This window comes from Habropoda laboriosa, unplaced genomic scaffold, assembly GCF_001263275.1.
Source record: "Habropoda laboriosa isolate 0110345459 unplaced genomic scaffold, ASM126327v1 scaffold20, whole genome shotgun sequence".
NCBI classification, from domain to species: Eukaryota; Metazoa; Arthropoda; class Insecta; order Hymenoptera; family Apidae; genus Habropoda; species Habropoda laboriosa.
The window spans coordinates 927905-942333 of record NW_017100143.1 but is presented as its reverse complement, the minus strand read 5'-3'; the positions used below and the strand labels follow the sequence as shown (position 1 = coordinate 942333).

At 39.3% G+C, this 14429-nt stretch overlaps 1 protein-coding gene across 1 annotated transcript in view; it reads left to right on the top strand.

Annotated features, from left to right (window-relative positions):
- Positions 1–14429, top strand: part of LOC108573345 (cell growth regulator with RING finger domain protein 1-like) — a 37291-nt gene that overhangs the window by 19820 nt on the left and 3042 nt on the right. The window contains exons 3-4 of the mRNA XM_017935756.1: positions 12395–12566; positions 13525–13666. Coding sequence (XP_017791245.1) covers positions 12395–12566; positions 13525–13666 — 314 coding nt within the window. The remainder of the gene's footprint in view (positions 1–12394; positions 12567–13524; positions 13667–14429) is intronic.

Here is a 14429-nt window from a genome sequence, read left to right as displayed (position 1 = left end):
TCTGTCGCTTGATTTTTCGTGAAAAGATACAAGATATGGGTGGGGGAAATTGGGTGTCAATATTGACATCGGAGCGGACCCGAGAATATTTCGAGGAAAATAGAAATAAAATTGTCAACAGAGGAAAAATATTCTCGTGTGATGTTCGAGATGGAATTGATGAAAGAATTTTTTGGGAAGATAATTCGTTTGGTTTCTTCGGAGAGAATTTGAAAAATATTTACGCGAACGCTGGGAGAGACGAGAAATTAATAGGAGATAAAAATTTGAGAATTTCTTGAATTTTTTAGATAAAGGGAGGTTAATGAATTTTTTGGTATCGATGTTTTGTATGTGGAGTAAAGTGATTTACTTGGTGAATTAGTAAAGAGTGGAGAATATGGAAAGGAGAGAGAAATTCTGCGCAAACTTGCTTCGGGCAATTTTTTGCACCTAGAATGTTCCGTTGTTTCTCAAAGGTGCCGCGTTTTACTGACAAAGGACTATTTTTACTTGGCAGTCGCCTTCTTTGGATAGAACTTTTGCACATTTGCATGCGAATCTCGGGATAAATATTTATCCCCCTTTGTCGCCGCCACTCGACCGTGTAGGCTGTTCTCTTTTTCGAAGGTGGGGCGGGAATTATCACCTGAGAATCTCGGACAAACAGTGGGTATCACGTGAAAATGTGCAATCTTTGTTTTGACATTTTCAAAACATTGAAAATTTGAACGTACTGGAAATTTGAAGGTTTGGAAAATTTGGAAGCTTTAAAAATTTGAAGGCGTGGAAAATTCGAAAGCTTTAAAAATTTGAAGGCGTGGAAAATTCGAAAGTTCTGAAAATTTGAAGGTGTGGAAAATTCGAAAGTTCTGAAAATTTGAAGGTGTGGAAAATTCGAAAGCTTTGAAAATTTGAAGGTGTGGAAAATTCGAAAGTTCTGAAAATTTAAAAGCTTTGGAAATTCGAAAGCTTTGAAAGTTTGGCAAATTTGAAGGTGTGGAAAATTCGAAAGCTTTGAAAATTCGAAAGTTCTGAAAATTTGCAAGTTTTCAAATTTTTCTTCTCCGCAAAATTCTCCATCGATCAAATATCCACCTTTATCATTTTCATTAGCAATTACTCAACGAATTACGTTGCTTCATTTCGCCGCAAACAGGAAATGGAATTTCGAGATCGAACACAACTCGATTTTATCGCGATAATCGCTATACGCCTCGTTTACCTCGTTGACAGATCGTCGAGAATGAATTGTCGATCGATGAAAAAGACACAGTAGACTTGTTATTGCCAACGTAGAACATCGTACAGATACAAGATCTTGTTTCTCTCTCTCTCTCGGGAAACCCAACGAGGAGGATTGCAAATGAGGAGTCAAGTGGATGGGACAATTAGTGGCTCTCTCGGTTTCACGCGAGTTCCTCGCCTCCGTATGCCAGAACTAAAAAAGAAAAAAAGAGAAGAAAGAAAAAGCTGCGACAGCTGAAGAGTAAAGATAAAAACGTCGACTTTTACTTTTCATGGACGTACAAGCAATTATCGTCTCTCCCTTGTCCTTTTGATTCCAGTGAACCGTGTATGTTTCATGGATCTTTACAATGCCGGGAGCTTGAACGTATAGTCGGAGCCACGATATAGCGAGGTCGTAAAATCGGTTAGGCGTCAAAGTAAACATGTTTTAGCTGCCGGGACCCCGAAATTGACTGAAATACGAGCAGATAAGTACTTGAAACCATGGTCAGGACCGTACAAAGAATTCTTGTATCCAGCGAAAGTCAAACTGATTCTAATATATTTACTGAAAATTGAGTTCAGCTAGGACAATTTAGGGTTTTTTTCTTCTAGGAAAAGCCGCTTTTGGAAGTACGGTTACAAGTAAAGGTCTTATTGAGGTCTTTAACATTTTCATTTACCTGCTCGTGTTATGTACAGATAGAACATGCAAAAGGATTGTGTAGCTTTAATATTAACATATTTTCCATTTGTAAATGAAATACCATTTTCTACTTGAAGTACCAAAGTTTATTGTTGGAACCCTCAAACAGACTGCAACACACGGCCTTGAGTGCCGCAACATCAATCGATGCCGATTCTTGAGAGTTTAATTCACGACCTCGCTATATCGTGGCCCCAACTATACATCGTTGTACTTTGATTATTTTTACATGTACGCGAAGAAAGGCCAACGAGGAATTACGTATAAATACCGTTGATTCGAACGTTTATTAAGGTTTACTGCCGCCACTCTCTCGAATGTGTCCCACTCGTGAAATAGTGAACTTGTACTGACCTCTTTCTGGAGTGCGGTACTGCTCCCAAACTGTCCAGAGATATTCTGACAGGGTGTAATTTACTAGCAGAGGATATTAAAGTTGTTGGAGTACAGTTGATACGGTGAAATTTTCATTCGGCTAATTTGAGTAGAGTGCAAGTGCGATGGAGAGTGTGAATTTGTCTTTGGTTCTAAGGCTCGACTATTTGATAAAAGATTTTTGGTATTAATCTTATTTTATTCGGTTTTATAAATATTCGAGGAATTCGTTCGTATTTCATTTCATTTTCATATTCCATATTTTGTACTAATAATTTTGTGAATTGGAGGAGTTTTATACACCGAATTTGATATATTTGAATAAAAATATGGCTTGAATAGAGTGTAATTAATTTTTCATTGGCAATCTGGGTCTTTTATGACCCAAGTGAAATTTCACTCCAGTATTTTGATTTTTGTTGGAACAAATTTTATACACTCCACTTAACGAACAATTGTACAATCTAATAGAGACTTCGACAAGTACTCGAGAATTTTTTCACAGTTTTTCAAAGCTTGATTGACCCAAAATTGACCCAAGAAAATTGGAAAATTCAATCTCTAGATCGCTAGAACAGCAACAAATAAGCTGTTCCCGTCTGCCTTCGAAGAGGTTCGATGAAATCGTAAAAATAAACCGAATCCAGTTCAAATTTCATCTGGTTCGTTGAACGAATAAATTTCTCATCCATTGACCCAATAAACTCCAACAAGACCTCGAAAATAAATCCACCGCAGGCGAATGTTAACCCGAACGACGATCAGGTTCGTTTCGACATCGATAAATGGAAATTTCTTTCGCTAAAAACACTCGAGAGTGTATCGAAACCTGAAAAAATCCGCAGAGACACTTGTCGTGGGAAACTGTAATTTATCTAAGATCGAAGTGGGTAGTTTAGCGTTCTCCAGTTGGTTTCTTCTTCTTCGTACGGATTTCGACATTGTGGCTTCAAGGCTGAAAACTGTTACATGTACCGTGGCTACTTTTGGGTCGGATACGGACCAGGTAAAGAACTGCGAACGACTGAATATAGGAGTACGAGATCGCGAGGAAAAGGGAGGAAAGGAAATCCTGAGTTGGCTACGTGACTCTACGAGCGTAGAACAATCAAGGTCGGTGGAAACGATCGGTTTATGGCGAACTCCCTGCTGACAGTTTTCCCACTTCTCCTCGGTCGTTTTCGCGAGGCGAGACTGCCCTAAACGGTCGTGGAAAACACTTGAACGATCTGCTTTTGGGTAGTTAGATAGGAGAGGTGTGATGAATCGATGGTGTGGAAGAATTCGTTGGGGAAGAGATCGAGGTGTTAGCGGAGAACGAGGAAACTACTGTGCAGCATTTTTGGTAAAGTGGAAAATCATTGCAGATGGGCAGAGAAATCTGTGACGCGGAAAATTGTTGAGGAAATGCGAGATCGAGCGATTGTTCGATAAGGAGGGAACTCTTTTGAATTAGTTTTTACCTAGTGGAAGAAGTATGGTGAGGAAATTTTAAGAAATTTGTAACATAGAAAATTCGGGAAAACAGAAAATTTTTTACCGAGAGGAAGAAATATGGTGAGAAAGTTTTGAAAAATCGGTGACAGAGAAATTGTTAAGGAAGAGATGGTGTAATTATTAGAAAACGAGGCAAATTCTTTGGATCATTTTTTACCGAGAGGAAGAAACATTTTTTAAAAATTGTTAAAAAAGAGATGGAGCAATTATTAGAGAATGAGGAAACATCTTTGGATCATTTTTCACAAGGTGGAAAAACATCGCAAACAAATCGACGGCGTAGAAAAATAGTTAAGAGATCGAGCAATTATTAGAGGGAATTCCTTTGAGTCATTTTTTACCGAGTGACACAAACATGGTAAGAAATTGAAAAAAAATCGGTGACATGGAAAAATAGTTAAGAAAGAGATCACGAGCAATTATTGCAGAATAAGAAAACTTCTCTAGATCATTTTTCACAAAGTGGAAAAACATCGCAAACAAATCGGTAACATAGAAAGGTCACCAAGTGATGGTAAAGTTATTACCGACCGAGGAAACTGTAACGCAAAAGTGCTTCTTTTCAAACAACAATTCTCTCGACTCTGTCGGCAAGGAGTATTTTCCTGACTCTGCGAAGAGAGAAGAAAACGAGCTTTTAAGAATCGTTTATTTCATTCTCAAGAACACCGTCATTGAGACGTTGACTCACGCGAGGAATCTGGCAGAAAGGAGACACGAGAGCGCGACGCAATAACTCATCGACGAGAGAGACAAAGGAGAGAGAAAGGACAGGTAGACAAACGTCGATATATAACACCGGTGGAACGAAGAAGAGACCACGTCAGAGATTCGAGAAGTCAGCCAGAGATGGATTAACACAGCAACCAATAGCTACAGGAATCGTGGTTACAATCGAGATGGCAATTTCATGGAAAACGAAGCGATGCCCTCGCGAAGAACGATACGATTTCACGCGTTTACTGTATTCGATTCTCGTTGCTCGTCCGCGGTTCTTCATTCATGAAACAAAAACTATTGATAGGCTATGACACAACTGTGACAGAAAAGATTTCGAATCGCATCTGAGAAATAAATAATGCAAACGAATTCAAAGACACACACTCGTGACCGGTGGAAATATTCATTAAACGGATGAATCACGTTCGATATCCGCTAAAACCCGTCTATCGATCTCCTCGTACATTGTATGTATCATGAATGTGCAATTAGACGAATTATGGAGATTCGTAATTGAACGCGGAACAGATATAGATAATTATGAAAATGAAATTGCTTGAAATTTTCTTAATGACGTGGGTTCTTTTTTTAATTGAACTTCAATTTACATTATGGAATAAGTTTATTCTTCCTTCTTTAATCACTTTTAACCCATTTTGCTGAAATTTTGCATATTCATCATTTTGACGCAACAAGTTGACCTTGTTAAACAATAAATCTATATTTGAATTATTAGGAGAATTAAATTGGGATTAGGATTTATTTTCTTTAAAAAGTCAGATAATTGTTTTTCTTTTTTTTTTAATTAATAGCGAATATGTTTAATTTCGATTATTCTCACGGTGTGGCGTTCCGTTTGACAGACGACCGCCCGACCTTCGACACTATTTTTATCGTTGAGGACGTGTAATCGAGGAGGAAGAGTAATTTCTCAATTTCTCCGGGTTACGTTGGTATTACGGTAATAGTGTACGCGCTCGGCCAGCTCCGAACCACCGGCCGTTTGTCTTGTAAAACGATGGTACACACGTACAGCCGGGCCGATTTCCACGAGCAGCTGGTGCAACCTGGGGAACGGATTAGCGGCTCCGGCAGGATTATGCAACGACATTTGATAATCGGCCGTTCCACGTTGCTTGCTGCCACCGTTGTTTCTTCATTGGGGGAACATCATTGTCCTTTCCTTTTGTTTCTCACGGGAAAATTCAACTGCTGTAGTTTTTCTTTCGTGCTTCAGAGGAAAATTGAAGTATTGTAGGAATTTTTCTTTTCTTTGTGCGGTTTTGGAAGAAAATTGAAGTATGGTAGAAATGGCAAATTTTATTTTTATTTACTTTTCGCGGGAAATTTGAACCTACTGTAGAAATTTTTCGGGTTTCTTTCGTATTTCGGAAGATAATTGAACTACCGTAGGAATTTTTCTTTTCTTTGTGTGGTTTCTGAAGAAAATTGAATTATGGTAGAAATGATAAATTTTTGGTTTTATTTGTTTTTAATACATTTTTATAGCTGTGATACGATATTTCGTAGTACAAAAGATGTATTATTTGATTGAAAGGCAACTTTACCAGACGTAATTGGTACAGTTTTTGTAGCCAAAGGGTTAAGACGTTCCAAGTCGTGAAACACGGAAAACAAAGAACTGTATTAAAAGTTAGTGTCTCCATTTATCTTGTTACTCCTTACTGCTTGACATAAAAAGCTTGTGCAAAAATGGAGAATTTCGACGGAAATTTCAGAGTTATTACGCTGTTTTCTTCTTCCTTAGCCTTTACCCTGTTTCGTTCAATGGCTCATTAACACCTTTCATAAAAGACCGCGCGAAAATTAAAAAATTTCAAGGCGAAACTTTTCAAACGTTTCTTTTCACACTGTTTCATTGAACGGTTCGTTGAAAACATCCATAAAAAATTTATGTAGAAATGGAAAACTTCCGTGAAAGATTCTGTTATAAATTATTTTCAATCGAACGAGGAGAATCGAATCCTTTTATCGAGGAGAATCGAAAAATTTCAATTTTCAATGCAAAAAATTGCAAATCAGCTCTAATTAAGGAAAATCGAAAAATTTCAGTCAATTTTCAACGCAAAAAATTACAAAGTAGTCCCAATCGAGGAGAATCGAAAAATTTCAGTCAACTTTCAGTGCAAAAAAATTACAAATGAGCTCTAATTAAGGAAAATCGAAAAATTTCAGTCAATTTTCAACGCAAAAAATTACAAAGTAGTCCCAATCGAGGAGAATCGAAAAATTTCAATTTTCAACGCAAAAAAAATTACAGATCAATCCGAATCGAGGAGAATGATCTTCCTCGCGTAATTACCGTTCTGCTTTTCGCAAGAATCGTGGGATAGCAGTGACCCACGGTGTCAATAACTGGCTATGGTAACGATACTTCTGCAATCGTCGAAGATCACAGCTTGAAGATCGTAAATAAAATCGATTGCAACAACGGTTGCATAGAGATTTCCGTCTATATGTTACCTATTATCGGTAAAAGGAAACGAAAATTCCAAGATTCGATGGTAGATAGAATACACGTGTATGTAGTTTCGAAGTGTTTGAAACGAAACTGTTCCATGGAATTCAGGTTAATTACAGTCGTCTAAATCGAACAGTTGGTACTTGAAAAACCAGTTTCCACTTAGCTAAGTTACATATTGTCAGCGTCGCGATTCATTATCGTTGCACTTCGTTGAACGGTTTGGTAATAACACGTACGTGTAGTTTGAACGCGATTGCACTCTGGTTGGTCTGCTGGCCTTTCACCGAACAGTTCGACAACGTATGATCGAGTTGCGGTCCTCGATTGTGAAAAGCCTACGGTGCAGGTTAATTATGTATACTCGTATTTTTCTGTGGATAATTTTTGAGTGGAAACTTTGGTGTTTTTTTTTTTTTTTCAATTGAGAATCTTGGAGGTTTTAAATTTTGAGAATCTTGGAACTATGGATGTTTTATGGAATATGGCTGTTTTGAGAACCTTGGAAACTTTGAAACCTTTGGAATCTCTGAACCATTGAAACTTTGAGAACTTTTGAGATCTTTGAAACTTTGAGAACTTCTGAAAACGTTGGAATCTTTGAACCATTGAAGCTTTGAGAACTTTAGGAATCTTTGAGCCATTGAAGAACTTCTGAAACCTTTGGAATCTTTGAACCATTGAAACTTTGAGAACTTTTGAGATCTTTGGACTATTGAAGCTTTGAGAACTTCCGATACCTTTGGAATCTTTGAAACATTGAAGCTTTGAGAACTTTAGAAATCTGTGGAATCTTCGAGCCATTGAGGCTTTGAGAATTTTAGAAACCTTTTGAATCTTTGAGCTATTGAAACTTTGAGAACTTCTGAAAACGTTGGAATCTTTGAACCATTGGAGCTTTGAGAACTTTAAGAATCTTTGAGCCATTGAAGCTTTGAGAACTTCTGAAACGTTTGGAATCTTTGAACCAGTGAAACTTTGAGAACTTTTGAGATCTTTGGACTATTGAAACTTTAAGAACTTCTGATACCTTTGGAATCTTTGAACCATTGAAACTTTGAGAACTTTAGAAACCTTTGAACCATTGAAGCTTTGAGAACTTTAGAAATCTTTGAGCCATTGAAACTTTGGAATAACTTTTGAAAAAAAAAACTTTTGGAATATTGAGAACTTTTGAAGCCTTTGGAACATTCGACATCTTTAAATTCTTTGGAACCTTTTTTCTCAAAGATATACTCTTTAAAACGATCATCAATGTCCTCGTTAAACTCGCGAATTTCTCTTTACAAATGAATCAGTAAAACGAGATAACAAATACCGCAAAACATTTCCTACTATATTCGAGAAAAAGCTTCACGGAAGAAGCTTACGTCGAGAACAGGCTCGCGTTAATCCTCGAGACGATAAAAAATTCAGAACGTCAACTTAGAAAATCCCCCGTCGCGAATTCAGCATTCTCTCCGCCATTATCTAGATTGCTCTCAGTCTCTATCTAGCACATTTGATACACCTGATTCTGAAAAGCGGCTCACCTTGCAAAGAAGTATTCCTATCTCCTCCAGGACTTCTAGGATATCATTCGTGAAGCTTGACCCACATTGCTCCGCCCTTTATGCCAGTGAACGTGTTAAAGTCTTTGCCAACCACTCCAGTTGTGCTTCACCGACCATGCTTTAACGTGAAATTGCGCAACTCTGCACTTGTTATACATATATACGAAACAAAAAAGAAAGATAATGAAAAACAGAAGAAGAAGAAATACTCGAATAATTCTCCAATCTTGCAGCATGAAAATGCACTTTTTCCGTTAGAGGGTAAATTGCTACATCGTAGAAGTGTTTTTCAGTCGAACCAGCAGGACAAAGAAACAACGTTGTAACGCCAAATCTGTTGAATCGATTTCATATATTAACGTTGAGGAAGAAAAACAGGATAATTTGATGTTAATAGCAGAAATCTGTTCTTGCTCCGTGTGTTTAGTAATTCCTCGTGTTTCTCGATACGTGTAAAATGCTCTCCGTGAATCGGTTTTGCAATATTCAACCTTGTTTTTTTGCGGTTGAACACGAGAATTTCAGGCGAGACTCGTATTGTTTGTCGATTCTGTCGCGTTTCGACGTTTCCTCGATTCGTGCCACGAAGAAATGCATCGTGTTTCCGGGTTTGATTGTAACGCTGTATCTCTAAGTTACGAGCTATGTTTCGTTGCACGTTTCGTCGCGTGTACCGATTGAAGTAATTAAGGGGAGTCGAAAATTCGAGGGACTTTGAGGGAATTTCGAATCGTGGGAAGTAATGCGGAGACAAGGAGATCCTGTCGTGTCGAAAATTAGGTGAAATTTGTATTTATAGGGTGATGGTTTTGTTGAAATTCTAAGCGATGGGTTAATGCGGTTAAATTTTGGGTATTGTGAAATTTTAGAAATAAAAGAAATAGAATTGGAGACGAGGAGATCCTGTCGTGTCGAAAATTAGGTGAAATTTGTATTTATAGGGTGATGGTTTTGTTGAAATTCTAAGCGATGGGTTAACGTGATTAAATTTCGGAAATAAAGAAATTTGAGAATTTTGTGAAAATTGAGAAATTGATTGAAAATTCCTTAAATTCGTGAAATTTTTCTAACTCGAATCGCACAGATCCTTGAGAAACACAATTTTACGCTACAAATTCCAGATACTTGCGCGGAAAAGAATTAAATTCAGAAACCTGGAATTATTTTATCTCCGGAATAAAGACTTCGCAGAAACTCATAAATAATTTCAACTAAAAATTCTCCGAATCCTTTAAATAGTTTCAACAAAAAATTCTCCCAATCCCTTAAACAATTTCAATTAAATACCCGGTAAATTCTCCAAAAGTCCAATTCGGTAACTGAGAAATGTTGCAATAAAAATTCCGAACGTTTGCTTGGAGAAAAAAAAAAGAAGCCGAAATTTACGGACAGAGATCTTTGCGATCTCTGATCTTGAACTCCGCGGCGGATTCCTTCACGAATTCGATTAAAAAAAAAGATGGACAACTCGGGCTACTCGTGAAAGGACACTGGCTGTGCTCTAATCGTGTCGAAAAGTACGCTTGTCCTTGCACGCAGGCAAGAAAGGTTTCTGTCGTTTCGTGGAATGGCCGTTTCGATACTTCCACTTGCGTTCAAACTCTACCGCGTCGGACGATCCCGGTCTTTGCCAGCAGCTTTCACTTTCGTTCACACCGGCCTCGCGTGATCTCGAAACAATCTCCTCGACAGTGGCCTCTCTGTCGAACCGCGGCAATTTTTAGCCACGACAGACTCCGATCAACTTAATTCGACATCGTTGCTCAACATTTCGGTTTTTTCCCCTCTCGTTGCAATGTCCCCTCGAATTCGTCGACTCCGTTTATTCGCTCGGCGAACCGAGATCTCTCTGGCGTTTCATCGGTGAAAAAATTGACGAACAGCGTAGGAATATGTTCTTAGAAGCTTGGACCACCGGGGACCACCGAAAAAAAGTAGAATTTTTCATTTAGAATTGTAGTTTGTTCGAAAGTTTCAACTCGTTGCTCGACTCACTCCGTTCGCCAACGTTTCTGTCGTCTTATCAGCGTGAATAATGCTCGGAAATGGACAAAAAGTGTACGAATATGTTGAGAAAATAGTGGACCACCTGGGACCATAGAAAAAATGTAGAATTTTTCATTTAGAATTATAGTTTATCTCAAAATTCGAGCTCCTTGCTTGATTCGCACTGTTCGCCAACATCTCTGTCTTCTTATCGGCGTGAAAAATGTTTGGAAATGAACGAAAAGTGTCTGAATATCTCGATACGACACTGGACCACCTGGGACCGTAGAAAAAAATGTGCAATTTTGAATCGAGAATTACAAGTTACTTCAAAAATCGAGGTCCTCCCTCGGTTCACTCTATGGACCAATCTGTCTGGTACATTGCTAACTTAGAAGATGGTTCAGAGGTTTAGAATCTTCCACAACCATCGAGGAAAATCACATTCGTCAATTTGGAAATTCTACTTCGCTCTAAAGATCGAGCTCCGCGAATTCACCTGGTGACTAATCCGAGGATTTCCTGCACCGTCTCTCCTTTAAGTTCAACGTGTGTTACGTGCGGGCATATTTAACGCGAGAAAAAGGTCAATCGGCAAATGGTAACGAGTCGTTAGAAAGTGACGTTAAATGGCCGCGAAACGAGCAGGTTTCTCTGTTTTACGCTCGTTTCGCGGGCTTATGGGACAATGGAGCGCAGCGGCGGTGGCGGTTCTCCGCGCGAATTAGAACTGGAGGAAGTGTGCCGGTGGTCTCTCTCCTCTCACGCGTGACCTGGAAACCCCGTTGGCCGTCGGAGATATCTTGGAGCGCTCCAGACGAGTGGGGAAAAAAGGGAGAAAAAGAGAGGAAAAAAGCAGTCGAAAGTGGGCTCGTTACGTAATGATTTTGAGTAACGTCACGACTGTGAAATAACACGCGTTTAACACACACCGCTACACACGATTCTCCCCTCCACGACGTGTATAAAAGTGATTCTGGGGACCATTCACGTTGGCCGAACCGAAATAATTTTTGCGATTCTCCCGTAATTGGCGAGAAATTTCTTGCGATTGTCGAACGTATGTACCTGCGTGCACTCTCCGCGAGCACCAAAGGGTGCTTCAAAGTAAATGCCTAGTAATAAAATGTGCAGGAGAAAATGTGAAATTCTTATTCTTAATTGTTTTTTAATTTTTAAATATGAAATATTTATTTGCTTGCTTGCAAGATTTTAGTATGCGGCCTAACGTGCGAATAATAATCTTTCGATCATTTTAAGACAATCTTTGCTCATTTCAAGTTTTTGTCGCAACTTAAGTATCCTCGACATTTCCTTGCTTGTGAGATTTCAAATGCGACATAACCTGCAAATTTTATTTATTTTTCTATTTACTCGTTTCAAAAGTAATATAATTTCTTTAATAAAAGTAAAGCTGTGTGCCAAGTAAGACACAATTGGAGGAGTGATAAGAATTAAAATTTCCGTTTGATTAATAGTTTGTACAATTTCCTCTGCTCTCTGGTATGAAACTAATTTACAAAAACACAGTATACACCTGTGCGAAGTCTATTTGTCCCAAGGTTCTCAAGGTGTCAAAGCTTCCAACATTCTACATACACAGGGTGTTTCAAAAAAAAAAAAAACCCTCACGATTTCAAACTTTCGTTCGTTATTTTAGGTAATTTGGCTCTTTTCAGAGCACACTTTCTGAAACACCCTGTATACACCGTTGGAACCCTTGAAACATTGAATACGGCTCGTTTTTGGAGAACCTTATAACTGTTCTCGCAGAAAGAAGCCTTTGAAGAAACGTCGTACATATACGCTAGTTTTGTCTCCCTTTCTCAATTTTCTTATTTTCCTTCTTTTGTCTGATTGTTGCAGAGGTGGAGTGCGAGGTGTCGAGTCAAGTCGAATACTCTCTGCAGGCTCTCTGGGGTGTCAGCATAAGGGAGCTTCATCTGGCGCTCTGGAAGCCCTGGAGCACCCTTAGAGACGCGTCCTTGAACGGCACTCTTCTTCAAGGCCACGCGCAGTACCTCACACCGCCGCAAACGTATCCTTCCTTACGCGGTTCAGTCTCTTTTTCGAGTTACTTGCTAACCCTTCCAGCCGACATCCACGTCAAAGAAAACATCCAGATTTTGTATAAGAAGAGAGAAAAAGAAAGAACAAACCTTCTACGTTTTTGCCCTAACTTATCCTATACTAACCACAGATTCTCGCTAGTTACTTCTATTTAATGTTTGGACAGTTTTTAGAACGGCCCAACTATTTTTTCAAGTTGGAGCAATTTCGACTTCGACGAAATTTTCGGTGTGTGTATAATTCGCATAAATTTGGAAAATTTGTATTTTAAATGTTTGGCGGGAGATGAGAAAGTTGTGGAAAGGGACCTTTGCGGAATTTTCTTCGCGATTCTCACGAATTGCAATTTTTTCAATATTTAGTCAAGTAATTATTTTTACTTCTCGAGAGAAACTCGAGTCGTTTGTTCTGCTATTGGTGCCTTTTGGCGCACTTTCGGCGTCATTTATTCCTTAATTTCTCTTCTTTGCACACTTCCACCTTAATTCAACGAAACAGATTTTAAAACGACGCGACCAAAGTAACAGATTTTGCAACCGTGGTTAAAAAATTACCCACATTACGCGTGAAAATCTGCCTCAGCGAAAGAGTTGAAGACTCCTCGGAAATATTGCTCTAAACTATAAAATTCGAGCGAAACAAAAAATGTAACGGTCGTCGCGATTGAAATTCTGCCGCGAGCGAAAGGGTTGAAAACGTGAACCGTTCCAAAAAGTATCATTAACGAGAGTAACTGTACGCAACTTCTAACCTGAGTTTAACAATCCTCCTAAGACACAAAAATCTCTCACAGAAACCTTGCTAACTCCACATTTTTGCCTATCTACGTCTCTGTCTCGTCCCTCGATCCTCGTCCAACCGGCAGAAAAATAAAACAAACCCCTTGAACGGTAGCATGAATTATTCCTTGACTGAAAGATACACAGGAGGCAGCCCCACGGAGAAGAGACCCTGAGACTGTCGCTTCCGGCGCCGGAATTGGAGCTAGGAACACCTCCGCGACTCTGTTATCCTCTGGTGATCTTCCTGACTCGCAGGGATAACGGTGATCCTCATCCTGACGAAACCGTGGGTATCTTTTCCGAACAGTACGCGCAACAGAGAAAGAACGCGCGTGTCGGTTTATCTTCTCATGTTTGTCGTCTGTTTATCACCGCGAGACGTTCGAGTTTCTCTAAACAAAAGACACGGGAGAGCCGATTGTGATTCGAGTAGCGACGTGCGATTGAAAATGAAACGCAGGCAAGCAAACACGCACACCGATGTTCGTCGCCGGCGGTGTCTTTTTCCATCGTGGATTCTAAACGTCGAGCCAATCTACATTGCTGATGCGCGTTGCTTTAACGTTAACTTAACGTTGCTGCCGTGCCGCATCTTGCAACTCGATTTACAACCGCGTCGTAATTGACCACAACAAACTCCCCCGGTTCACTTGTTAACGCTTATTTTGTTGGAAATTTTATTTAACCCCTTGCCGTATGATAACGAGTCAGACTCCTCGTGCCACAAATTTTGGTGAAGATCTGATAAAGACAGTTATATCACTAAGGAAAACGAATTTTAATTCCAATTTTCCATTTCATTTACTAAACTGAAGGTTACAAAGTGTAGGAACCTAGGAAAAAATATTGAAGGACGCAACGGGAATCGAACCCGGGACCTTCGGCTTAGCAAGCTGAGGCTTTGCGCACTACGCCAACCACTCCCTCTATATTCTCCCTTCGAGGTTTCCTATTTGTGTACGGAGGCCCGATACTACAAAAGTTTCGTTGATCTACAATACATTAGCTTTTCTTACTTAACCTTTTCGGTACGGACTCCGTCCGAAAAA